The sequence below is a fragment of the Haliotis cracherodii genome, unplaced genomic scaffold (assembly GCF_022045235.1).
Source record: "Haliotis cracherodii isolate W230 unplaced genomic scaffold, xgHalCrac1.p SCAF_8, whole genome shotgun sequence".
Classification (NCBI taxonomy): domain Eukaryota; kingdom Metazoa; phylum Mollusca; class Gastropoda; order Lepetellida; family Haliotidae; genus Haliotis; species Haliotis cracherodii.
This window is the reverse complement of record NW_027266341.1, coordinates 10,457,977-10,483,897: the sequence shown is the minus strand read 5'-3', so window position 1 is coordinate 10,483,897 and position 25,921 is coordinate 10,457,977. Positions and strand designations below refer to the sequence as shown.

At 40.6% G+C, this 25,921-nt stretch overlaps 1 protein-coding gene across 2 annotated transcripts in view; it reads left to right on the top strand.

The window, feature by feature from the left end:
* LOC139449811 (ATP-binding cassette sub-family C member 4-like) overlaps window positions 1-25,921 on the top strand; it is a 68,466-nt gene that overhangs the window by 25,353 nt on the left and 17,192 nt on the right. For both annotated transcript variants that reach the window (XM_071231348.1, XM_071231349.1), the window contains exons 2-16: window positions 11,886-11,996; window positions 13,282-13,399; window positions 14,356-14,571; window positions 15,068-15,157; window positions 15,755-15,924; window positions 17,003-17,128; window positions 17,928-18,177; window positions 19,600-19,713; window positions 20,608-20,658; window positions 21,211-21,252; window positions 21,995-22,186; window positions 23,156-23,250; window positions 23,930-24,016; window positions 24,736-24,832; window positions 25,514-25,741. In XM_071231348.1, coding sequence (XP_071087449.1) covers window positions 11,886-11,996; window positions 13,282-13,399; window positions 14,356-14,571; window positions 15,068-15,157; window positions 15,755-15,924; window positions 17,003-17,128; window positions 17,928-18,177; window positions 19,600-19,713; window positions 20,608-20,658; window positions 21,211-21,252; window positions 21,995-22,186; window positions 23,156-23,250; window positions 23,930-24,016; window positions 24,736-24,832; window positions 25,514-25,741 — 1,987 coding nt within the window. The remainder of the gene's footprint in view (window positions 1-11,885; window positions 11,997-13,281; window positions 13,400-14,355; window positions 14,572-15,067; window positions 15,158-15,754; window positions 15,925-17,002; window positions 17,129-17,927; window positions 18,178-19,599; window positions 19,714-20,607; window positions 20,659-21,210; window positions 21,253-21,994; window positions 22,187-23,155; window positions 23,251-23,929; window positions 24,017-24,735; window positions 24,833-25,513; window positions 25,742-25,921) is intronic.

Genomic DNA, 25,921 nt, shown 5'->3' with positions numbered 1-25,921 from the left:
TGTTGTCACAACGTCATGGCCTAAAGTTTTGTTATGTCATATTCACGTCATCACGACGTTGTGATAATGTTGTATTTTACCTTGTAGGAACGGTATATGTTTACGTTGTGGTAACATTGTATTTTACGTTGTGGTAATGTTGTATTTTACGTTGTGGCAATGTCATAAAATTGCCTCCCTGCAACGTTATTCTGTGTACTACCATGGACTTTGTCACAACGATGTGAACTGACGTTACCAATCCACAACCTTACCACAACGTTGTGACAACGTTGTGTGTTAGCTGGGTTGTCATCAATATATTGATGAGTCCATAAACAACAGCAGTTTTTCAACAGTTTAATCAGTTATTAAAAAACAAATTCTTAGCAATGAACCAACAACTCACTTTATTCAATTATAAAAAACTCTGAAAACAGTAAGCATAATATTTTTAATCAAAAGTGATTTTCAAATACTTTTAAAAAACCCTCTGAAAACAGTAAGCATAATATTTTTAATCAAAAGTGATTTTCTCATTGAAATGATACAAGTGGCATAATGTTCTTTCTTGATATTCTGTACAAAGCTTTCTCCAAACACTGACTAATCAAAGGTTACGCACAACTTTCCCAAATTCAGTCAGCCTCAGTAGAAGTGTAGTATTTGTGTAAGTCAGCGAGTGCGACATTACATAAGTAGCGATGTGTGTGTAGCCTGTGTGTCAGGTCTCTCGCCATGACTAGTTGGGGTCTCGCACTGCACACAAACGTCAGCGTCCGATTTACTTAGTTCGTAAGACCACAGCACTGTCCTCCACTCCAGCGACCTGCCTACGTTTGACAAATACCCATATTTAAAGATACTACTGGCCTGCTTCAGTGTTTGGCCTTCAGTTGTTCACTTGAAAAACTGTCATTACATGTAGACCTGTTTGTTTTTTGTCTTGATGTAATGTTGGCGACAAACTGACATTGCGTCAGAGTTAGTGGGTGCTTTTCCTTCAATATGTTTTCATTAAGATCTTTATTTGATTTGAAAAATAAATAATTTGTTAAGCCAACTCCCATAGTTAGAATTGTTTTTATTTGGCAAAAGGTTGTTGTCGAAGGATTTGTTTTTCTTCATCAAGTAGTGATATGTTTTTAGAAGAGAAGTTTGTTATTAAAGTTTAAGGACAGCACATGATTAAATGACTTTTTATGAAGACCCAATGGTTGGGCTGGCTGCCCTGGGGTGTCATCATACTCCAACAGTGTCGGTTGATCCTGAATAGTGGTTGGTTTATCTGCTCCAGACTGAATAAGGGTATAAACATAACAAACATAAACATAAGCATAAACATAAACCAAAACAAACATACCTTTCAAGGCATCTGTGGACATTAAAGGGAGATTAGGCAGCTCTGGGCAGTCAAGAATCTTGACTATATCTTGATAAAGATCTACCAAAATACATATAAACATGTCTCAGTAGGATTACAAATGTGTTTGTTTGTTGATTGTTTAAACAACGACTAATGGGATTGGGTGGTCAGACTCGCTGACTTGGTTGATGCATGTCATCGTATCCCAATTGTGTAGATCAATGCTCATGATGTCAATTACTTATGGTCTAGACTCGATTACTTACAGACTGCTGTCATATAGCTGGAATATTGCTGATTGTGGCGTTTAACAACAAACAAACAACACTTCTTTCCTCTGCAGTACTGTCTGCTGTAACAAGTGATACAGAAATATAAATGTGAATTCAAAAATAAATGTGTACATTGAGTCTCCCAAACAACATAAACAACTCAAAAATAGCTGAAGAACAACGAGTTTGTTCATATGACTATGGTTGATCTGTTATGGCTGGGGGGCACGGGTGGCCCAGTCGTCTAAGGCGCTGCGATTCGCTTTGCAGAGTTGCGTCCTTTGGGCTCGCCAGAAACCGATGATTGTAGGGTCGAATCCCGGTTCGCCACGATTATGTTTCTAGGTTTGTCAGCACCATACCCATGCTCGTGGCTTTCACCGAAGTGGTAAACATCTGAGACCTGCATCACTTCGGGCTTTCCTCCCACATTAAGCTGATACGCCATGATATAACTGGAATACTGTTAGAAACGGCGTTAAACCCAACTCACTCACTCACTCACTGTCATGGCTGGTGGGTATTGCAGTACTCTGCCTTCCAATTGTGGGTGTTCTTGAACTTGTTTTGATGAGCATATGTCACACTACTGCGACAAGGCCTCATTTCTCGTGTAACATTTTTCAAGTGTAGTTCTCGATATCATTTTTAAGAAAGTCTCCGTTATGAACATTGGTTTGTATTTTAGAAAGTTTTATGAATTCCTTGGCCTTTGTTTAGTGTGGTTTCAAAACAAGAGGTGAAATTCATGATGCGATGCCTCTAATGCTATACGTTCTGTAATCGATGGTGAGCACAGCATGGTATTCCAACAGCGGATTATTTTTGAACAGCGCTGTTTGTTTGGTTTGATTTGTCATGGCTTAAAGGCGCGAGAATGAATTGTGGCCTTTCTCTAATATTTATATTCCGGGAACTGTAAATTTATCCAACGCGGGTCTCCCTTGAAGAACACTTGTAATCGGTATCTGCAAAATTTATAAATAATTTGGAACCTCCGTAACTGGAAGTCTGAAATTTTGGGACAACAGTGTTGAGTCTCCCAGGAAATTTCCAATTATGTTTTTAATTTCAGATCTATTTTTTCAGTTAATATTTTTAGTTAAGTTGCTGTAAATCAACATTTTTACAGAGCTGTTAATGTTTGGGAGAAATAGTCACATGTTCAGTTTTCTCCAACTTTGAGGATATGACAGTCTTCTTGACTTCAATCAAATGATGTCAAACATCAAACATGAAACTTAAGTTTTGGTGTTTTCAAGTAGTACCTAAGTGATAGATATGTTTGCTTCCTATAATCTGATGTAGAGATACTTCTTTGTCACATATCCTTAACCCATATGAAATTGAGTCAATTTTGTATTGGGTTTCCAATACATTTGGGAACATAGCTAACAAGCACATCAAAAACAGTCAAAGTCTTTATAACTAGGAGGTCATAGGCCAAATATAAAAAAAATGAAATGAAATTGGTTGCCATCTTGGATATTCTGTGGTTAACATTTTTTTCTTCTTAATCATCCCCTAGTGACCATGCAGATTCCATAATCGTATCATAATTTGAATAATAATAATATCTGTTGTCCTGTCCAAACACAGCTGGTGTCATTTTTTGTGTTTCTTTGTTAGCTGTGTTATGCTGCATTCAGCAATATTCCACCTACACCATGATGGCCGTTAAATAACTAAGTCTGAGACAGACAAACCAGTGGTTGATGGAATGAGCAAAAATCAATGTCATTGGGGTACAATGACACACAGCAGCCAAGTCAAAGCACCTGACCATCTGATCCAAATTAGTCAGTCCTTACACCCAGCATGATGCTACCTGTTCTGACTCGGTGGGGGCGGTCAGGTAGCCTGGTGGTTAAAGCGTTCGCTCGTCACGCCAAAGACCCGGGTTCGATTCCCGACATGGGTACAATGTGTGAAGCCCATTTGTGGTGTCCCCCGCCGTGATATTGCTGGAATATTGCTAAAAGCGGCGGAAAACCATACTCACTCACTCACTCACTCTGACTCGGTGCCCCCACAGGGCTGTAGGCTTGTGTCCAGTGCATTGCTTAGAGTGTACAGTACTCACTCAAAATATTTTAAGTCACTCTATCACCTTACACAATGTCTATCTGTGTTTATTGCCATGTCTGTGAAATTATATTTTTGAGGTATCTCTGCACCAAGGTCTATAATTCCTTGACCTTTGCAATTTATAGTCAGTAACCTTAAGAGTAAATGTTAAGTAGGTCATTTGTACTTGTCCCGTTTAATGAAAACTATTTGGATAAAATACAATATTTAAAAATAAGTATTGTTCCAATTTGATAGTATGTTAAATTTATTTTGTTACTTCAAGGAAAAATTAAAGAAAACAAATTTGTCTGGTCTCAGAAATGAAAACGTTTACAGAGTGTTGTGATGCATTGAATGTTTCATTGCTGTATAGAGCACTACAGAGGTCAGTGATTCATATGATGTTATAGACAGCATGTTGGTTGAAGGCTTGACACCTCCATGGTGCAGTTTCCCATTTCACCTTAAAGACTTAAATAAATACTTGGTTCATAGATACTTTGGAATGTGCACACTCAAATACGACTTTCGAGACACTATTGAATACAGGCGTCAGCTGTGAGGTTATCTAGTGCCAAGCAAGACATGACCAAGTCATTACCTCAGAGAACATAGAAAAAGCTAGCCGAGGTAAGTCTCGCTTGTAAGTCGCAGGCAAACTAGAAAAAGCAGCGTCACACAGCGTTTAGCTCCTCCGAGTTTCTGGTAATGTCGTGTTGATCTTAGGAGACCGTTTGACGTGAGATTTTTCTCAAATCCTCCGTCGCTTCAAAGATCTGCTTCATATTTAAACAGCAGCACGTGGTTGGAGGATTATGAAGGCTGCTCTATGTTCTGTGTTGTTTAATACTGACTCACTGGAAATTACCAAAGACAATGAGATATTTGAATTTCAAGGTGACAGCAGAATTCCTGCATGTTTAAATTGTACAGTTGGAGAATGTGATGTGATTGTTTAACATGGAAACCTAAAACAGTCTTGTGACATACATGTGAAAAATATTTGTGCTAATTTGAAACTTTAAGTATAAGAAAAGTTTACTTAAAGTATAAAGCGAAGAAAGTCAGGCTTTAGAGTCGTTGAAACAAATACGAAAACAATCAAACCTATGTTGTGGTGTTAGCAAATAAAAAATACGGAAATGTGCATTAAGTCAAGATTTTAGAACAGAATAGGCTTATGTACAAGAGTATAACATTACAGATGTGATAAGACAAGAGTTTGTCTTGTACAATAATAGATAGTTTTACTTTGAGTGAAAATAGAATCAAAATATTTCTTTGACACTTTTAAAGTTTGTTTGTCAAGTGTGAGTGGCCTGTGTTGACTTCAATACAAATGGCCGTCTGACAGGTCACACTGTTTGCTGAGAAATCTGGGGTCGTTAGTTTTCACAAGGAGTTGAATAAATGTCAAATATTTTATCGAATACAGCTTTCTGTCCATTGTACAACTCTATTATCATGGCTGAATCCTTTGCCCAGGCCTTGTCCAACCACACACTTCGACCACTTTGATACTGAGGCTCTCTATGGGAGGGTTTGTGGACGTCTATTTTAATAAATGGAACCTTCAATATGATATGATAAATAATATGTGTATATCTTATTGAACCTAAGTTTACATTTGCAGTTTGGTGACTGTATAAGGCATATCATTAAATGAAATGTTAATAAAAGATAATTTAAAATACACTGTCTCATAATGCTGTCAACACCCTATGAGGCCTCCTTGCTGGCTTGTCTGCTCTCTGTTCCTGTTGATGCAGACATTTGACCACACCCACCTGGAAGGGGGCGTGGCATATTTGGTATTTTGGTTATTATATTTGGTATGTCTGAAATGGTAGACATGTCTTTGTCTTCATAACATGTGAACATCAGGGTAGGGTTGGCACTTTAACGTGGTGCAGGAGTTGTGCAATTTCAATACAGGTTAATGTTTGTTTGTTTGTTGTTTAACGCCGCACTCAGCAATATTCCAGCTATATGACGGCGGTCTGTAAATAATCAAGTCTGGACCAGACAATCCAGTGATTGACATAATGAACATCAATCCATGCAATTGCGATACGATGACATGCGTGGTGCAGGAGTTGTGCAATTTCAATACAGGTTAATGTTTGTTTGTTTGTTTGTTTGTTTAACGGCGCACTCAGCAATATTCCAGCTATATGACGGCGGTCTATAAATAATCAAGTCTGGACCAGAAAATTCAGTGATTGACATCATGAGCATCGACCCACACAATTGGGATACATTGACATGCATCAACCAAGTCAGCAAGCCTGACATCCCGATCCCATTATTCGCCTCTTACCACGAGCATAGTCGCCTTTTACCTCAAGCATGGGTTGCTGAAGACCTATTCTACCCCGGATCTTCGCAGGTTCACTATGTTGCTATTTGTTTCTGAATGCAGGAAAACACAACACTGACTCATTGTGAACTTTAAAGCAGGCAACTCAATGCTTTCCATGGGACCGGTGTATTGTACCATGAAGCAGCCTGACCACATCAAAGCCATCAGAAACGTTGAAACTAACTTGAATGTAAGGGAATATACCGTAAAACACGTAATAAGCACCCACGGCGACATTTGCTAAGATATTCGCCAGTGAACAATCCCAATTAGCACCCCTTCTGATTGATCAATGTACACAGGACATTTATTTGCGTATAATACGCACTCGTGTGTTATATGCACCCTTAATTATGGGCAATTAAATTCTGGAAAAATATATCTGTCGTACATAAACATTTCAGGCTGTCAGAATAAACCACAAAATTTATCTTTCAACTCTGTTGGGTTTTTTTCCACCAAAATAATATTCTAATAAGAGCCCCCCTATTTCTAATTTTGAGAGCGCCCTGGGCGCTTATTACGTCGAATACGGTACTTCCTTACTGCAAGACTCCAGCAATCATCAGTGTCATGACAAAACAGGTAGACAGACTCCAAGGGCCCATGACATGACCAGGTCAAATTAGCCATGTTGAAATTGATGGGAGTTGTCCCCAGAATGTACAGGGACAAAACTCAAAGAAAAAGTTCATGGGAAAGCGTTAACCTTTGCCTGACCAAATGTTTTATTGATGTAGACTGTACAAGCTAGACCTGTAAAACAACTCAGGCCACACTGTTTTCCTTGCTGGTTTACAGAAATATTGCTGACTTTTTATCTTCGGTCCCTGTGAAGACCTGGGGTAGAAAAGGTCTTCAGCAACCCATGCTTGCCGTAATAGGTGACTATGCTTGTCGTAAGAGGCGACTGATGGGATCAGATGGTCAGCCTTGCTGACTTGGTTATCACAATTGCATAGATTGATGCTCATTATGTCAATCCCTGGATTGTCTGGTCGAGCCTCGATAACTTACATACTGACATCATTTCACTAGAATATTGCTGAGTGTTGCATTAAACAACAAACAAATATTAATTATCTTAGTTATTGGTCACTCACTTTCCTTTACATATTGGTTTAATCACTGGATTGTCTGGTCCAGACTCGATTATTTACAGACCGCCGTCATATAGCTGGAACATTGCTGAGTGCCGCGTTAAACAACAAACAAACATATTGGTCTACTTTAATACCGCCAATCATTTAGAATGATATAATGTTTATCAAATGATCTTTAGTCGTTAGATTTTAAAGACAAACTTGAATCTTTTAAAATACATGTGTATAAGTTCAGTGGCAACTGAGCACTGATAGTGTGGTGGTGATAAGGGTGTATTTTAGGAGTGAGTGAGTGAGTGAGTGAGTATGGTTTTACGCCGCTTTTAGCAATATTCCGGCAACATCATGGCGGGGAACACCTGAAATGGGCTTCACACATTGTACCCATGTCGGGAATCGAACCCGGGTCTTCGGCGTGACGAGGGAACACTTTAACCTCTAGGCTACCCGACCGCCCGTGTATTTTAGGAATGGTTCTAAGTATGTTGTTTATGGTATATCAATTTTCCTACAAGTGTTTCTCCTTAAACCCCTCTTCAGTGCCTGTGTCTAGAACAGATACAACAATATCATCCAATATACATTTGTGTTGATGTAGGACAGTATTAACCTCTTTGTGCTCCGGGCATACATTTAACCCCCCTTGTTGTCCAAGTGGTGCCCTTATCTTAGATTTTGACAGGCTTCAAATAGATGATTGCTTTGTACTGTAACATACCTTGCTAATCAATAGCACTGTCCGAAACCTTGTATATAGATTGTCAATATCATGTTAAAGCACTGACCGACACCTTGTATATAAATTGTCAGTATCATGTTAATAGCGTGTCAACAGTCAGCTTAAGTTGTCAATAAGGAAGACGTTATAAGCCATTAAATTCTAACATAGATTGTACATATCATGTTTATACTGGATTGATTTTCGATAGTCAGTCAGTCAGTAAATGATGTATGGCATGTCTTTAAATTGTAACATTTTTCATTGGTGAAACACAGTACATAGATTGTCCATGTCATGTTAATAGCAGTGGACTGATCGTCGATAGCTGTCAATAAATGATATATTGCATGCCTTTAAATTGGTAAATTGTAGCTGATTGGTCAGTGTTTATCAATTTGAGGGTATAGTAGTATTCTCAATGACACAGGACACTACCTGGCTGTTGATCGATTCTTAGGGAACATTGAGTAGGAGCTCCCAGGCAATCGGTTAGTGCGTACTGCTGTCAATGGCTTCTCGTTGATTTCTTGACGTGGGGTCATGTGACCAAATACATGGAGGATCTGGTGAGGTAGGGTTTATTTGATAGGATTATGGTATCAACACTGGTTGGAATGTTTTGTAAAAAAATAAATGACATCTTGATTTTGAATTGGGTTATACTGGGTCATTGTCCCTTGTAGATGTATAGTCGAATCATATTGTTTGTATGTATGACCCAGATTCGGTGGCTATTTGTTGTCTTATATTTCAGTATATTTACATTGCAATTTCAGTAGGTGAGTATTCTTATGATTATATTGACAGCAAAGTTTTTTTAATAAAAACGAGAAAATAAGTAAACAGTGATATTTCTTGATGTAATGCTGTTACATCTAAAGCAAAAATAATGTGGTTGTTCTTCACGACAAACAAGTCCATGCTGTTGGTCTTAAATAAATTGTAGCAGAACATCGGGCGTGATGTCATGTGGTGTATTAAATTAGTGTGTCACACACTGAAACTTCCTGCACAGCTATGTCTGCCTTCAAGTAGGTTTAAACAGATGTCTTGAGAGAGGTTCAACATTTTAAAAAGGGTCTGAATTGTTTATGATACTTCGCTTTTAGTAAGTTGCAAGTTGTTTTGAAAATGAATATGGAACATAAATGTGTTTCATAAATGATAAAGAAAATTGTTAAACGTTAATTAGACTTACCAGAAACTACCAATTAAACTTGCAAGGATGATAAGGTGATGATATTGTTGTGATGATGTTTGAGATGGATGTTTCTTAATAAACGATGAAGAAAAAGAAGTATAGAAAATGAACCCAAACTAAGAGGATTCTTTGTTAACTTCAAAGAAAATATTATTATGTTAATGTATGTTTGACAAGGTTGCTTTTAGATATAATTTTCTTTCTATATGAAGCTCTTGCGGACATTAAAACCGAAATAATGCTGATGAGGTGTTAAATTTTAACTCACTCACCCATTTAAGGGCTTGCATTGTCAGCGAAACCACCCACAACAGTACCTACCTACAACAAGGATAGGTTGGCAACATTGTGTTCACTTCCCATGTGAGTTATTCAGACCATGTTTGCTCTAACTCATTGATTTACAAAAGAATGCTACTCCTTCTCTCCACCCAATCTTCAGCAGGTGCCCTTTTCACAGTGTTTGCACTGGCCATTTACTATGAACATATGCTTGTCATTGCCGAAACAAGCGTCATCTGTCAGTGCTGTAGGTAGGGGATCACCTGCTATTGACAAGGTTTATGTCAAGGCTATTGTTGTGGGGCCAAGGTGATTTTGCTTGTTTTTCATAATGTCTTTTTTGAAAGGATTTTTGTGTTTTCTGTGGTATTGTACCAGTGTTAGGTACCGCTTGGCTGTTTGTTTATTTTGTTAGATATCTTGGGGAAGCAGCGGCTGGTGACTCGCCATGCCTGATGCAACACTAAACCAGCAACACTTACAAACTGATGGAGCTGAGGACATATGCAGTGATAATGTATTATTTAGAACTTGTCATTCATTATCTGGGCTTTGACTGGCCATTTTCCATCCATGACTATAAAAGAATTATGTCCCACTCCAAATGTATGTATTTTCTTGTGTGACCCTCTGAAAGTGAAGGGGCGGTCGGGTAGCCTAGTGGTTAAAGCGTTCGCTCGTCACGCAGAAGACCCGGGTTCGATTCCCGACATGGGTACAATGTGTGAAGCCCATTTCTGGTGTCCCCCGCCGTGATATTGCTGGAATATTGCTAAAAGCGGCATAAAAACATACTCACTCACTCACTCTGAAAGTGATTGTAAGACAGAACTTGCTGGTGCATCTTTTCATCCTAATTAGGATTCTAAATTATCTTGAGTACTGAAACTAGTTAATGCCATTGTGTAGTTAGTCAGTGGATTAAGGAATTATTTACATATTTTGATATTTATGAACCACATTTAGGGCCTGGAATTATTAGTATGTTATTAAAAGAGATATACATAAATATGATAAACTACAGTAAACTACGTTTTTAATGAACACGCTTATAACAAACTATCATATGACATACCGTATTCGACGTAACAAGCACCCCACTCTAAAAAGCGCCCACGGCGACATTTGCTAAGATATTGGTTAGTGAACAATCCCAATTAGCACCCCTTCCGATTGATCAATGTACACAAGACTTATTTATTTGCATATAATACGCACCTGTGTGTTATATGCACCCTTAAATATGGGCATTTAATTCTGGAAAAATATATCTGTCGTACATAAACATTAAACGCTTATTAGAGCGGGGCGCTTATTACGTTGAATACGGTATAAGCTTTTAAGGAACTATGGTTATAACAAACTAAAATTAGTGGCCAATTTGCATTCGTTTAATTTTAGCACTTGGAACACCCGTTCTTTAAGACAAACTTACGATAGTCATAGACATGAGATCGGTTTGTGGAACGGGGACCTGATCAAGGATACTTGTGAAGGTTCAGATAAGGTCCTATTGCCTCAAGGGTACACTTAGAAATCATCTATTGTATGAGCAATATGTTTCTTATATCATGTATATGGAGCCATGATTACTGTACTTTTAGGGCGGTCGGGTAGCCTAGTGGTTAAAGCGTTCGCTTGTCACGCCGAAGACCCGGGTTTGATTCCCGACATGGGTACAATGTGTGAAGCCCATTTCTGGTGTCCCCCGCCGTGATATTGCTGGAATACTGCTAAAAGCGGTGTAAAACCATACTTACTCACTCACTGATAACTCTACTTTCAAAAAATTAAAAATGACAAACACATGGAAAATAAACTCACCTATCTCACCCTAATGGATGGTATGCTTCACAAATTAATCCTGTGACTCAGAACTTGAAATGCGTAAATGTTTTCAATTTCAATGAAATGCATCAAACTAGCTCATGGGGAAATGATAGTCTCAGAGGTCGAAGATGGATCAAATGAAGTTTTCATGTTGGCACTCTTAAATTCTAAAGGATTTATGTAATATCTAAACATGGTTATGAGTGGCCTGTGGTACACTTGAAAGAAAATACATGTCTGTCCCTGTTGTGTCCTCTCCATTGAAAGTATTTGAAACATGTAGAACATAGTCAATATCCAGGTGAGATACAGAGATCCATGCCACAAACATTACATCTTAATTCCTTTTCAAGGTGTTGATAGAGTTTTCAGACATAACTACTTATATGTAAGTTTCAAGAGAAGATGTTTAATGTGCCATGGCAATTCCAGGCTCCATTGATTACAGCCATAAATCACCTTGTAGAGTTATGTCCCTTTGCTGTGTCAGGATCCGGTTCAAACAAAATTTGGCCAGATTCTAGTACTTGGTCTGTCAGCACTATAACCATGCTTGTAGGTTTTTTTCAAGTGATGAATATTATGACCTGTGTCACCTCGACCCTGCCTCCAACATTACACATGCTGGGTGTTATTAAACCAAATATATACTGTTAAAAGTGGTATTAAACTCAACTCACTCACTCACTCTGTGTGCAGGTGGACAGGGCGTATCTTCTGGAAGGGCTACCACCACACCCTTGACGAGGCCGATGTCTACGATGTCTTGCCACAAGACTCCACCGTCAAGCTCTCCAACAATCTGGGCAGGTTAGTCACTCTAGATCCCATCGAACAATCTTTAATCATTCCATACATGGCCACAGGAGGAATGTGTCCCTAGCACCCCATTGCTTGTCATAGGTTTCTGGTGTCCGCTACCGTGATATTGCTGGAATATTGCTAAAAGCGGAGTAAAACCATACTCACTCGCTCGCTTGTCATAGGAGGTGACTAAATTGGGAATCTGTGGGAATGCCAGGTTAGAATTAGTCCCCAGCAACCTTAGCTGGTCGTAAGATGGTCAGGCTCGGTGAATTGGTTGATGCATGTCAATATACCCTGATGTGGATCATTGCTCACAGTACCAATCACTGGATTGTCTGGTTCAGACTTGATTATTTATGGGCCTTCATGATATAGCTGAAATATTGGTGAGTTCGGCATTGGTTTTGTTTGATTTGTTGTTTTACATTGCAATCAGCAATATTCCAGCTATATGATGGCGGTCTGAAAATAATCGAGTCTGGACCAGACAATCCAGTGATTTACATCATGAACATTGGAATTGGAATCGATGACATGCATCAACCAAGTCAGCGAGCCTGACCACCTGATCCCGTTAGTCGCCTTTCACGACAAGCATAGTCGCCTTTTATGGCAAGCATGGGTTGCTGAAGACCTATTGTACCCCGGATCTTCACGGGTCTTGTGCAGCATTGAACGACAAACACACACATACACAGAGCCGAACAGTTGTACTCACCTGGTTTCCCATGCTTGTCATGAATTAGAGAGCTAAAGTGAGGATTAGATGGTCATAATGGCTTCTGTGGTGGTGCTTGTATGGGTGACCTCTTGGCAATGACCTGGTTGATACAGAGTCATAACACTCCAACAGCATAGCTTGTTGCTCACACTATCATCCATCAGTTTATCTGCCCGGGACACTCTACAGGTTGCTGGGATGTTATGGGTTGGGACGTTTGCTCTATCCATCGATGTTAAAAATGTATTAATTCATAGAATTTTCTCAACAATCAGATGCTTTGTATCTTAGTTGGTTGTGTTTGGATTTGTAACTGAAATTCCCCCTGCTTATGATCCTTGGTTAGGAGCTCTCTACCAACGATTGTGATAACGGTTTTCCTCCGTTGTTAAAATTGTCTGAATGCCATGATGTGAAACACTATGAAAAACTGCCAACGGCAACATTTAGTCCAGAGTGACTGTGTGACTGTGAGAGAAGCTAGCTGATGGCTAACCCAGCCTGCTCCGTGGCTTGTGGAGATCAGTGGTACATGTCCTATTGTTTCTGCATGTGGTGTTGTTACAGGGAGTGGGAGAAGGAGCTGTACCGCTGGAAGACAGGGGGACACCCGAGCCTGCTCAGTGCTGTGTGGAGATGCTACAGGCCTCAGATCTTGGCCTTCTCACTCTTGGTGCTGGTCGAGGTGAGTGTCCTGCACATCATCACTTCCCAAAAGTGTCGGTTCAGTTACTAACTTGTCCGGTTCTGTCTTGATTATCTCAGAGTGCAATCACATGGCTAGAATATTGCTGACAATTGTAGTTTGTTTGTTTAATAACGCCACACTCAGCAATATTACAGCTGTATGATAGCGATCTGTAAATAATCGAGTCTTGACCAGACAATCCAGTGATTAATATCATGAGCATTGATCCACGCAATCTGAATCGATGACATGCATCAACCAAGTCAGCGAGCCTGACCACCCGATCCCGTTAGTCGCCTCTTACGACAAGCATGTGTTGCTGAATACCTATTCTACCCTGGATCTTCACGGGGCTGTAAACAGCAGTACCCACCATTCATCCACCGTAACCTGCAAGAAGACTCATCCCCCTATCGAAAAATGTTATGTACAAAAATACGAAAAACCAATCAGAATGAGCGTATGACGTTAAGTTCTTTGGTCAAAGAATCCCTCAGGAATAATTTTTTATTTTACATGTGTCTTGCATCTAAAAATATACCCAAGATACAGTTATATGTGTTCAATCATACTTTATAATACTTTAACTCCTGATGTGCTATAAATTGCATCTGAACATATATAATATATAGGGAAATATCCGTGAATCATTACGCACTGAGTTGACAATTCTTTTAGTTATGCCCCTTTGTGCTTAGACGGAAACCGGTCGCAAAACTGGTCATGAGAGGGGCACAAGTCGCTATTTGGCTTGTCCCAGAATAACACGAGTTGGTCACAAAAAATGCCACCTGTGCAGAGGGCTGAAATCTCTGTATGCCGAAATAGGAAAGACATATTACTTGTGTTGAATGTTCGTAACACAAGGCTGATTCAGGTTTTGCAAATCGTTTACCCCTACCTCAGCCCTGCAGTGATGGCCATGTCTAATGTCTACTATGCCTTGTTTCCAGGAGACTCTGAGGGTGGTCCAGGCAATACTCATGGGGCACTTCATCCAGATGTTCCGCACCACCGGAGCAGGGGGAGCAACTCTGCCCTACCCCGATGTGTACATCTTCGGAGCCTTCCTCTGTGTTGTCTTCCTTGTCAACATCTTCTTGGACCACAACTTCTTCCACCACGGCTACAGGATGAGGGTAGCAGCAACATCGCTGATATACAGAAAGGTGAAGGTCACAGTCTATAGGGACAGCATTGTACGAGGGTTGATTGATAAGTTTCGTGCCTCACATAGAAGGAATTGTATATTAGTGAAATTTATTGTTGTGGACTTTACATGATGTCATAGAGGTATATCCACAGAAATATGAGTCTGTTGCAAAAACTGCTTCATAGTGACAAGTAAGCAAAATACAAAGAGGCCTGTGATGTTTGAAAAATTACAAAGTTAAGGGACTTATTATATAAAAAAAGACATAAAATTCTGTGACAGTATCATGTTGATGGACTTTCCTGGAGACGATGAGGTAGTCCAGAGGTTAACGTGTTGCTTGGTATCTGAAGACCTGAGTTTGAATCCCCAAATGTCTATTTCTAGTTTTCCCTGCCCCGTTACAACTGGAAGTAACTAAACATGGTATGAAACTATTCTCACCCTTTCATATATGGAATTTTGTTTACAGTGTATGTTGTAAACTTGAGTCTCCATTTTTACATGTTCAGGTGATGCGTCTCTCGTACTCTGCCCTGACTCCTAAGGTCATGGAGGACATCATTAACTTGGTCACCAGAGAGATGGACGTCTTCCCCATGGTATGTCTTTGGTAACATCAGTACAACTTGCAAATTTGAGTGGTGATTTAAGGTAGAGCAGGCACCCGGGCCACCATGGCCAAGCTAGCAGTGAGAGTGGACTAAAATAGCATAGAGTTGTTTGTCTCATTGTTCTCTGAGAGTTTGTCCAGTGTTCATGCTACCAAGGGGGCACAGGTCGTCTAAGGTCATCTAAGGTCGTCTGTGCAGAGTTGTGTCACTTGGGCAAGCTAGAAACCTATGATTGTGGGTTCGAATCCCGGTTCGACCCGATTATGTTTCTAGGTTTGTCAGCTCCATACCCGTGCTTGTGGGTTTCACCGAAGTAGTAAACGTCTGAGACTTGCATCACTTCGGGCTTTCCTCCCACATGAAGCTGACATGCTGTGATGTAACTGGAATACTGTTAAAAGCGGCGTTAAACCCAACTCACTCACTCACTCACTCACTCATGCTACCTAACAGTTTGTCATTTATTTACAGGCTATTATGAAACAGCTAGAATATTGTTGCCTGTAACATAAAACAATATTTCCTCATTTACTGGTACAAAATATGTTTCAGAGAGTTGTAAAAAGTTTCTATTTTTGTGTTCAGGTAGTACTTCCAGCAACCTACATTCTGATTGGTCCTCTCCAGCTGGGTATAGTTTGTTACCTGCTCTGGGATTGGCTGTTGCTAGGACCTGTGTGTATGGCTGGCATCTTTGTGCTGTTCCTGCTGTTTCCCCTCCAGATCCTCATGGGCAAGTTGTCCAGGATTCTCAGGTGAATGTTACATTATTTAATGGATCCCATCACATACTCTACGATCCAACCTTGCGATGCAGACATTTCTCACAAATATCAATCAATCTGTGTTTACACATGTACTGCAAGCTCATAGGCCTATAGTATATCAACACTATAAGTTGCCGCAGTACGTGTCATGAGGGGTATATGTGGTTTTATTATCCTGCTGACATGTTTCATTCTGACATTGTTAATGAATTTTTAAAAATTGAAAATTGATAGAAAACAGCTGTTCGACTGATCTGGGGTTAACATATGACTTTCATGGAAGCCACTTTTTACTTCAAAGTGGGGTACAAGAGATTTACTGCCCCCACTAAGTAATGACGCCTATTTTCTTCATCTTCTCGAGGTAAGGGAGTTAACTAATTGTAAAAGTCCAGTTTCCACCCTTGCCGAACTAGGCTGGAATTTCTGGGCTCAATCGTAGCGCCACCAGTGGCTATTACGAGTTATGTCCCTTCCATGTCACTCCCACTGACCAATCAGATTCCACCTCTCATATGACTTACATTTGCTTCGAACAAAATGGTGGCGCCCAGTGAAGACGATCTGATCCAGAATCAAGATCTATATTGTAAACGGGTCTTACTTTGCAAAGTGTATCCAATCACATGAGCACCTTGATAAAAAATGATGGCATGTTGATGGTAGACATGCTTTGCAAATCCTTCAATCAACCGAAATCTGCACGAGAGTTTACGAACCGGATTATGCATAGACTCATTAGTCCAGTTACAATATAACTCTAAAATTCCAGCCTAGTTCAGCAAGGGTGGAAACTGGACTTATAAGGGTTAACTCCCTTGACTCGGGAAGATAATTTTCTTGTGACAGTGTAAAACAAATTTATTTCCTTCCCAGAAGGGATATGTAGTATTTCATCAAGATCATGTGAACCAACCAGATCTCAACATTCTGACGTGGAGGTAAAGTAGGTGCCCTTATCCCTCTCACTAATGCTGACTGTAATGGCTGCAATACTGCTCATGTGAAATAAATCCAAACTCACTCACTGATGCTGTGACACTGTTATGCTGGTGTTTCCCTACAGGCAGAAGACTGACACGTTCACCGGCCACCGGCTGAGGAAGTTACAGTCCATCATTGGGGGGATCCAGGAACTGAAGACCGGCTGCTGGGAGAGGCTGTGTGAGAAGGTCCTCACTGCGAGCAGAGAGTGAGTACATAGCGGTTACTACATGAGCGTCTGTCGGGTACTATTTATCTTACAAGTTGTGGACAGCCTCCGTGGTCTAATGGTAGAGCGTCCGCCCGGAGAGCTGAAGGTCCGAGGCTTGATCCCCAGCCGTGTCATACCAAAAGACGTTAAAATATGGTACTTGTTGTTACCCTGTCTGGCGTTCGGCATTAAGGAGCTAAAACAAGGAATGGTTGGCTCGGAGTCAGTATACTGTGTCTGAGTGGGGTATTCATGTTAAACTGCAGCATGGTATCTTAGTGAGCTAGCACTATAAATCAGCATCAGTCCGGATTAGTACAAGCTGCCACACACACACACACACACACACACACACACACACACATACACGTGCATGCATGTCGTTATACAAGTGCTATTATCTTGGACGCGACGTTAAACCCAATTTCACCTCACCTCACCTATTACAAGTTGTTTCAAAATGTATATAATGAGTGAAGGATGTTCTGTCATGATAGTGTGAGAAGGTCGTCACTAGCAGAGAGTGAGTGCACTGAAGGATGACACGTGAGAAGGTCCTCACTCAAGCTAGAATTAGGTATCTGTTGTCGGCAGTGGTTACCGAATACAGAATGCTTGAGACAATTTGAAGAACAATGCTAACCTGTGGCTTGTGTGGTGGCCAAAACATTCGCGAATCCCAGGATGGGAACCACAGACCTTCTGATCTGAGGTTGGACGCCTTGTCCACATGACCAAAGAGCTTAACCCAGTCAGGAAGCTGACAAATCAAACAAACATTATGTTGATGTTTCAGCGAGGAACTGGTCCATATGAGGAAGTTGTCACGGCTGCTTAGTTTCAACAGTGCGTTGACGTTGACGGCGGGGAAGCTGGTGATGTTTGTGACGTTCATGTTGGTGCTGGTGACTGGAAGGACGATCACCGCAATGCAGATCTTCACGGCGATGGCGCTGTTTGAGACGCTGCGCATCAGTCTGAGTATCCTGCTGCCTGCTGGGATACTCTTCCTCAACGACACACTGAAAACTCTCAAGAAAATACAGGTATGTAGAGAGTTTGAATTGTTGTCCATACATTGTTTTCAGTTGGTTTACGGAATTCTGTTTTCTTCGAAAATGTTGGATGTCAAAAAAAGGAAACATGAAATTATCTTCAATTGAACATGTCAGAATTTCCTCAACTGCACTCTTGAGCCACATGAATGGAGCCATTTTTCTGTCTAATAACTGTGCAACTGGATATGTCAAAAAAGGGCTGTAACTGTTATCGGTCTTCATCGTTTCAAACTTTGCGGTAAACAAAGCTGTATTTTTCAATGAATCCTCTTATCAACCCAAGCTAATTTGAATGACTTATTTTTTAAGTTATTTAAAATACCATTAGAGTCAGCAAAAAATCTATATTTTTTTTTATTATACTGTTATTTTCATTTGGGAAGTTGGCATATCCGTTAACCAACAAGGAAAATATTAATGGCCTTACATAAAAAGTCTCAATGGGGACTATGGGTCAGAATATTCCCGGTCCTCCTGCTTATAGAGCTGATGATTGAGGATCAGGTGTCGACAGTGTATGGAGACTGATTGTGTGTAGTCGGGGTGCAGGAATTGTTGCTTATGCTATGTTTTGCTGGCCCGCACCATGATGGAGCTAGAATATTGCAAATTGACATAAAACAACATTCATTCTCTCACCCCTCGGTACAACAACCATTACTATAGGAAACTTAAAGGGGGACTACTCTGCTAGTGTGGTGCCTATTCCCATTCACTCGCCCCTCGGTACAACAACCAGTACTATAGGAGACACAATTGAAGCCTATTGAACAGTGAGGCTCTTGAGGTTTAAACTTAAAGGGGGACTACTCTGCTAGTGTGGTGCCTATTCCCTTACTTGCACTGGAAACATGTGAAGATCAAGTTTAGACCAGAACTTCAGCAACCCATGCATGGCGTAAAAGGCAGTTAAGCTTGTCATAAGAGGCGACAAACGGGATCACCATGTCATCGTATCCCAATTGCGTTATTTACTTTCAAAGTGAGGTAGGAATGAAACGGTTTTTAGAACACTGCTGGAGACTGGTATTTGCAATATTTCAAACCCAAAGAGTGATTTATGTATACTAAGTTTCAAAAGAAACTTACTTCTCATGTTGTAACATAATCTCAGGTGGGGGGGCGGTCGGGTAGCCTAGTGGTTAAAGCGTTCGCCTGTCACGCCGAAGACCTGGGTTCGATTCCCGACATGGGTACAATGTGTGAAGCCCATTTCTGGTGTCCCCCCGCCATGATATTGCTGGAATATTGCTAAAAGCGGCGTAAAACCATACTCACTCACTCACTCACTAATCTCAGGCGGCATAGTCCACACTGTAGGATGTGCGTTTCTGTTGGAATTGAGTATATATCAGTGCTGTAGAGTTGATGGTAACCCGAAGCCTTATGTAGTCACATCTCTTGTTGCAGCATTTCCTGATGATGGAAGAGAAGGGGACGTTGTCCATGAGTCGCGGCAGCTTCCAGATGCTCAACAACGACGTCGTCATCCGCTTCAGCAACTACTTCGGCAGCCGGGAGAAGGTAAGTTATATATCTTCCATGTTGCACTGGCAGGTTACAGGATTTACTGAGTTGAATTGCCTTATACACTACTAGACTGAGCCTCAGTTAGGCTGTGTATTTACATACTGGTAAACTATGCAACATAAATCACCATTACACAATTAATTTGGAGTTGTTTGCGTACAAATCCACATGAAAAGTTGCTTTACCATTAGTACAACACTGAGTAATTAACCAATGTATCTTTTTTAACTTACGTACCTATATTTCTTTACAAATCTTTATTTACTGATCGACTGCAGGTGATACCTTTACGTGAACTCCTACCATCTTCTTATGGTTAAGGGGCGGTCGGGTAGCCTAGTTGTTAAAGCGTTCACTCGTCACGCCAAAGACCCGGGTTCGATTCCCGACATGGACAAATGTGTGAAGCCCATTTCTGGTGAATATTGCTGGAATATTGCTAAAAATGGCGTAAAACCACACTCACTCACTCTTATTGTTATTTTGGTATGTGTATGGCTGTTGTGAGTTTATGCAACATGTTACACACTTGGGGCATGACTCAATGAATAGAAATCAGAGGTCACTCAAACAGCATATAAAATAATTATGAAAATATTGTCTACCTTATTGGTGTAAAAATACCCAGTGGACTGGACCCATGGGAGTACCCAGTACAGATTTGTTGACATGGTGTTTCCGGTGTTACATGCTCACAGTAATGTCTCTTCAAGGCTCTTCAACCCTGTGTATAAGACGACCCCCCTTCAAAGCCCCTTAATTCTAGGTACGAAAAACTCGCCTTATACACAGCTTGTTGAACTCGAGTTACAGCATCAGACATTGTCATATATTTCTGCTAATTCCCAACTTTTTGAATTGATTGCACGATTCCTCTGTTTGTTACAGAGCCTGGATGCTGCCATGGCATTGGTGAACATTGAACTGGACATAGAAAAGGTAGGATTCATCATGTTGTTTACTTAAAGAAGAAAACATTCACTCCCAGTTATTTTGAATCAGTCATTTAAACAACATTTGCTGAGTCATGATCTGGATGGGTCAAGCGACTTGGGCAGAATAGGTGCCCTTGTGTTACCCAGTGTGTGACCTGGCTGATTGTGTGCCATCATAATCCATCAGTGTGGATCGCTGCTCATGCTGTCAGCCTCTGGTTTGTTTGGTGCAGACCCAGTTATTTACGACCTCAATGATATAGCTGTAACATAACTGACTGGTGTTTCTGTGGCTTCAGGGTGTGTTTGTTTCTGTGTCTTCAGGGTATGTTTGTTTCTGTGTCTCTAGGGTGTGTTTGTTTCTGTGTCTTCAGGGTATGTTTGTTTCTGTGTCTTCAGGGTGTGTTTGTTTCTGTGTCTTCAGGGTATGTTTGTTTCTGTGTCTTCAGGGGGTGTTTGTTTCTGTGTCTTCGGGGTGTGTTTTGTCCATTGATTCGGCATGTTGTCTCGCTCTTCTGATAAATCTTGTTACATGGTATTTTTATCTTTTCATTAGAGTAAGCTGTATGCTGTGATTGGCCCACCAGATGGAGGCAAGGTATGGTATAACACAACAAATGGCAGTATAAGAGTCAATATAGATTCTGAGTTGTCACAGGTCATACCACAACCATAGTCATTTCAGACTCTTTCCTCTCCTCTCCTGAGTCCATAGAACAGTCTTTGAATATAAGGCATTGCTTGCGTTAATAGCCTCTTACAGTTTTAATTTGCATTCACAATTTTCCTGGTTTTTGTCTACAATTACATATGAAATGTTGAGGTTAATGTCTTGTAATCTAGTCATCTCTTGATGTAGCCACTAAGAAAGTGGAAGTGATCGATGCTCATGATGTCAATCACTGGATTGTCTGGTCCAGACTCAATAATTATACAGACCGCCGTCATATAGCTGGAATATTGCTGAGTGTGGTGTTAAACAACAAACAAACCATGTGTTTAGTGTGATGAGGTTGGATGATTTGATGGAGATGAACCCTTGGTTCATGGTTTTGAAATGCTCATTGCCTTTCATGGCCCACATGGCATTAGTTGGTTAGCATCCGCCACACCATCTGCAGGTATTATGGACTTGAACACTCTCGGCTGATGCCTGTAGTGTATAAAGTCCATATTACCCTTGAGAGGGTGCTAACTTATATTTATCACCTATTTAAATGACCAGCACACTTTGCATCAAGCATGGTGTGTCTCAGGGCATCTTTAGTTTGTCACTTAACTCTATATATCTGTATTTTACTTTCACAATATTATATTATTGTTTGCTCATTTCCTGACAGAGTTGTCTGCTCCTGGCTGTTATTGGTGAACTTGAGAGACACAAAGGTCAGCTGTTCCATCATGGCCGCCTGGCGTACATTCCGAGACAGCCGTGGTTGTTCCCAGGGACCATCAGGGAGAACGTTGTGTTCGGCTCGGAGTTCGTGAGACATCGGTACAACCAGGTGCTCCAGTCATGTGCCCTGTCACAGGTAAACTCACAGGACTTGGTTACTATTATTAATATTAGTGTTGTAGAAATAGTGTTTGTTGTAGATCACACCAGAAACCTATAATGATCATTGGTTGGAATCCCAGTCTTCTCTTATTATTTTCCTTGGTTTGTCAGTGCCATACCTGTGCTCATAAGTTTCACCAAAGTTGTGAATGTTGACTTGCATCTTTTCAGTCTTTCCTCCCACATCCAAATGACATGCCATGATATAACTGAAGTACTTTACAAAGTAGGTAAACCCAGCACAGTGTCCTGTCGATTGGCTTTTCCAGCATCATTTGATAGGGATTGAATCCCAGATATCTTCAGTTCTGATCTATGGTCTATAGGCACCAACTGTTAATATGGGTTTTATCTGTGTTACTAAGGGCCTTCCACAAACACTCTTTTGCCATGACTAAACAGCATTTAGTCACTTCTAAATTTAAAAAAATATGTATTTGTGAATCTGTGCCCATATGGTCTGTCCATAGTGAATAAGTAAGATGCAGATAATGATAGACATTCATATTGAACACAAGACTGATGTGCTATCTGACAAGGTCTTCTTTTGCTTCAGACATAGTCATCGACCAAGATTTTATTCAGAGACGTATCATTTTTAGATTTATATAAAACCTGCAAATGTAATCAGATGAATTTTTTTTCAGAATTCAGTTTTATTTCCGATTATCCATTTGCTTGTTCTAATACTAGCCATCTAATGGCACCATGTTGCATTGGGGGCGGTCGGGTAGCCTAGTGGTAAAAGCGTTCGCTCGTCATGCCGAAGACCCGGGTTCGAATCCCAACATGGGTACAATGTTTGAAGCCCATTTCTGGTGTCCCCTGCCATGATATTGCTGGAATATTGCTAAAAGCGGCGTAAAAAACAAAAACTCACTCACTCACCCATGTTGCATTGGCCATTGTTGCTGATATGTACATGTCTTTATTGTCCCGTCAGATGCTGGATGCCTTCCCACAGGGGGATCTGACCGTGGTAGGAGACAGGGGTGTCACCATAGACAACAGTGTACAGGCCAAGATTACCCTGGCAAGGTGAGCTAAATGTGATCTGACATTGGTAGGAGACAGGGGTGTCACCATAGACAACGGTGTACAGGCCAAGATAACCCTGGCAAGGTGAGCTAAATGTGATCTGACACTGGTAGGAGACAGGGGTGCAAGCCCAGATTACCCTGGCCACTAAGCTAAATGTGATCTGACTTTGGCAGGAGACAGGGGTGTCACCATAGACTACAGTGTGCAGGCCAAAATTACCCTGGCCAGATGAGCTAAATGTGATCTGACATTGGTAGGAGGCAGGGGTGCAGGCCCAGATTACACTGGGCAGGTGAGCTAAATGTGATCTGACATTGGTAGGAGACAGGGTTGTCACCATAGACTACAGTGTACAGGCCAAGATTACACTGGCCAGGTGAGCTAAAGGTGATCTGACATTGATAGGAGACAAGGTGTCACCATAGACAACAGTGTACAGGCTAAGATTACCTTGGCCAGGTGAGCTAAATGTGATCTGACATTGGTAGGAGACGGGGTGTCACCATAGACAACAGTGTACAGGCTAAGATTACCCTGGCCAGGTGAGCTAAATGTGATGAAAGAGGCCTTATGTCTAGCATAATACATTTAGTAATAACGAGGTTTGGAATGAAGTAAGAGAATGTTCACTCTGTACATAACTGTTTTACCTGTAAGAATGACTTGTTGTCCACAGGGCTGTGTACCAGAATGCTGATATTTACTTGATAGACGACATCCTGTCAGGAATGGATGGCAAGTCGTCCATGCACATCTTCAAGAAGTTAGTACATATTTCCTCACAACTACTTTTGTTAAAAAATAAATCCCAGCTTTCACCATAAGTAATTACTTCATTATAATTTTCGCAAACAAATACGTGTTTCATGATAATTTGTGAAAAATACATTAATATTTTATACATCTTCTTCCAAGCATTTATTTAATCAACAGCTATTAATGAACTATCGAGTATGATGTATAACACGTTGTTGACTGCAAAGTGTGGGGAGCGTTATGTAAGCGAAGATTTATTATTTTTGTTAGTTATACAAAGTCTGTCTTTCCACATTACTTTGATAGTGTATACTTCAGAATAAATACACTGACAACTTAATGTCCGTTAAATATTTGTTGATGAAAATTTGACCAGATATCTGAGTCTAGCCATGAAGATACATGTGCCTTTGTTTTTCAGGATTTTTTGTTGTTGATTAATTCCAGTTTCCACTGCAACAAATTCCAATCATTGAAACATTGATGAGCCATTTGTATTTCCTCACTAATCAATCAAGAGTTTTTGCAATTTTTATATTTTATATTTTTTTCCTACCAAGATGGTAAGTACTAGTGTACATCCTACTGAGATACAAGTCAGCTTGCAGCATATAATGTACAATATATAATATAATATGAATCAGTGTCATTTAGAACAAGTTCCAGTCTTGCACTGAGTAGAACATAGTTGGCAAGGATATGAGTATTTCATGCTTGTCATTTCAGATGCATCTGCGGGCTCCTTCAGAATAAGACTCGACTGTTTGTGACGGATAATGCACAGCACACCCAGGTCGCTAACAACGTCATCATGGTGTCACAGGTATGATACGATTATATACAGGTAGTCAGGGTATTCTCAGTAAGATCAAGTCTTTTCCTCTGATAACATGTGGAAAGCCTCATGCATGAAGATCTGACAGCCCCTCCATTCGAGGTCGCGCCTTTCTAATCTACCAATCAGCCTTGAGGCTTCTTAGGATTTTCAGTAGATTTTTGTTTTACTTCTGTGCAAAGCATTCAGATCTCTGTATCTTGAAAATGAAGTTAAATGGTGAGTTCTTAATGTAAATGATAAAAGCTGCATCATTTCTGAGTGCCATGGCATCTACACCCCAAAAGGCATTACGTCATCAGAAATTTCAGATCTGATATTAGTGAGACAGTGCGATACAGTTTTTTAATAGTGTGTTCATCAGTGCTGTGTGGTGCTGTAATTGTAGAGTTGAAAACTGTAAGTCAGAATTTTCAGGGTCACGGAATTATTTTCGATATATTTCATGATTTGTGTTATTCGCGATCATTTTAACAACGATGGTCATCAAAAATGCCTCACATGTGGCAATTTATTTATTACATACAAAATTGGAGCCAGATGTTTTTGCTCGGGTATTTTCTGGGTTGGATTAGTGTTTTGGGAAATGACTATTCCTTCTCAATGTAATATGTTGGGTGTGTATGGGTACGACTTGATGAATAATGTTACTGATCTTGTCCGACCCAGGGCACTGTCCACTTCTCCGGCCGATATGACGACATCCACCGCTGGGGCATCACAGTCAGCCACTTCCTGACAAGCCGGACACACCCAGAAATGGACGTGGACAAGATGGCCGACATCTCGTCCCCCCTGATACAGGACCTGTCATCCACCCTGCTGCCCCCTTCCTCCCCAGACAGCGTCAAGGACAGCGTCACGGGCTCCTTTGAGATGCTTCAACACGACTATAAGGTCAATATAATCTCCATCATTGAAATAAAGTTGTGTGAGTTGTTTCAAGTCATGTGTGAGTACAGGCTGAATTAATGCAGTTCTTATCCCATCACTACCATGGTGAAATCCACAAGCATGTATGTGGACAAACCAAGAATGGCAGTCAGTGTGAATCTAGAATTCAAACCCACAATCACA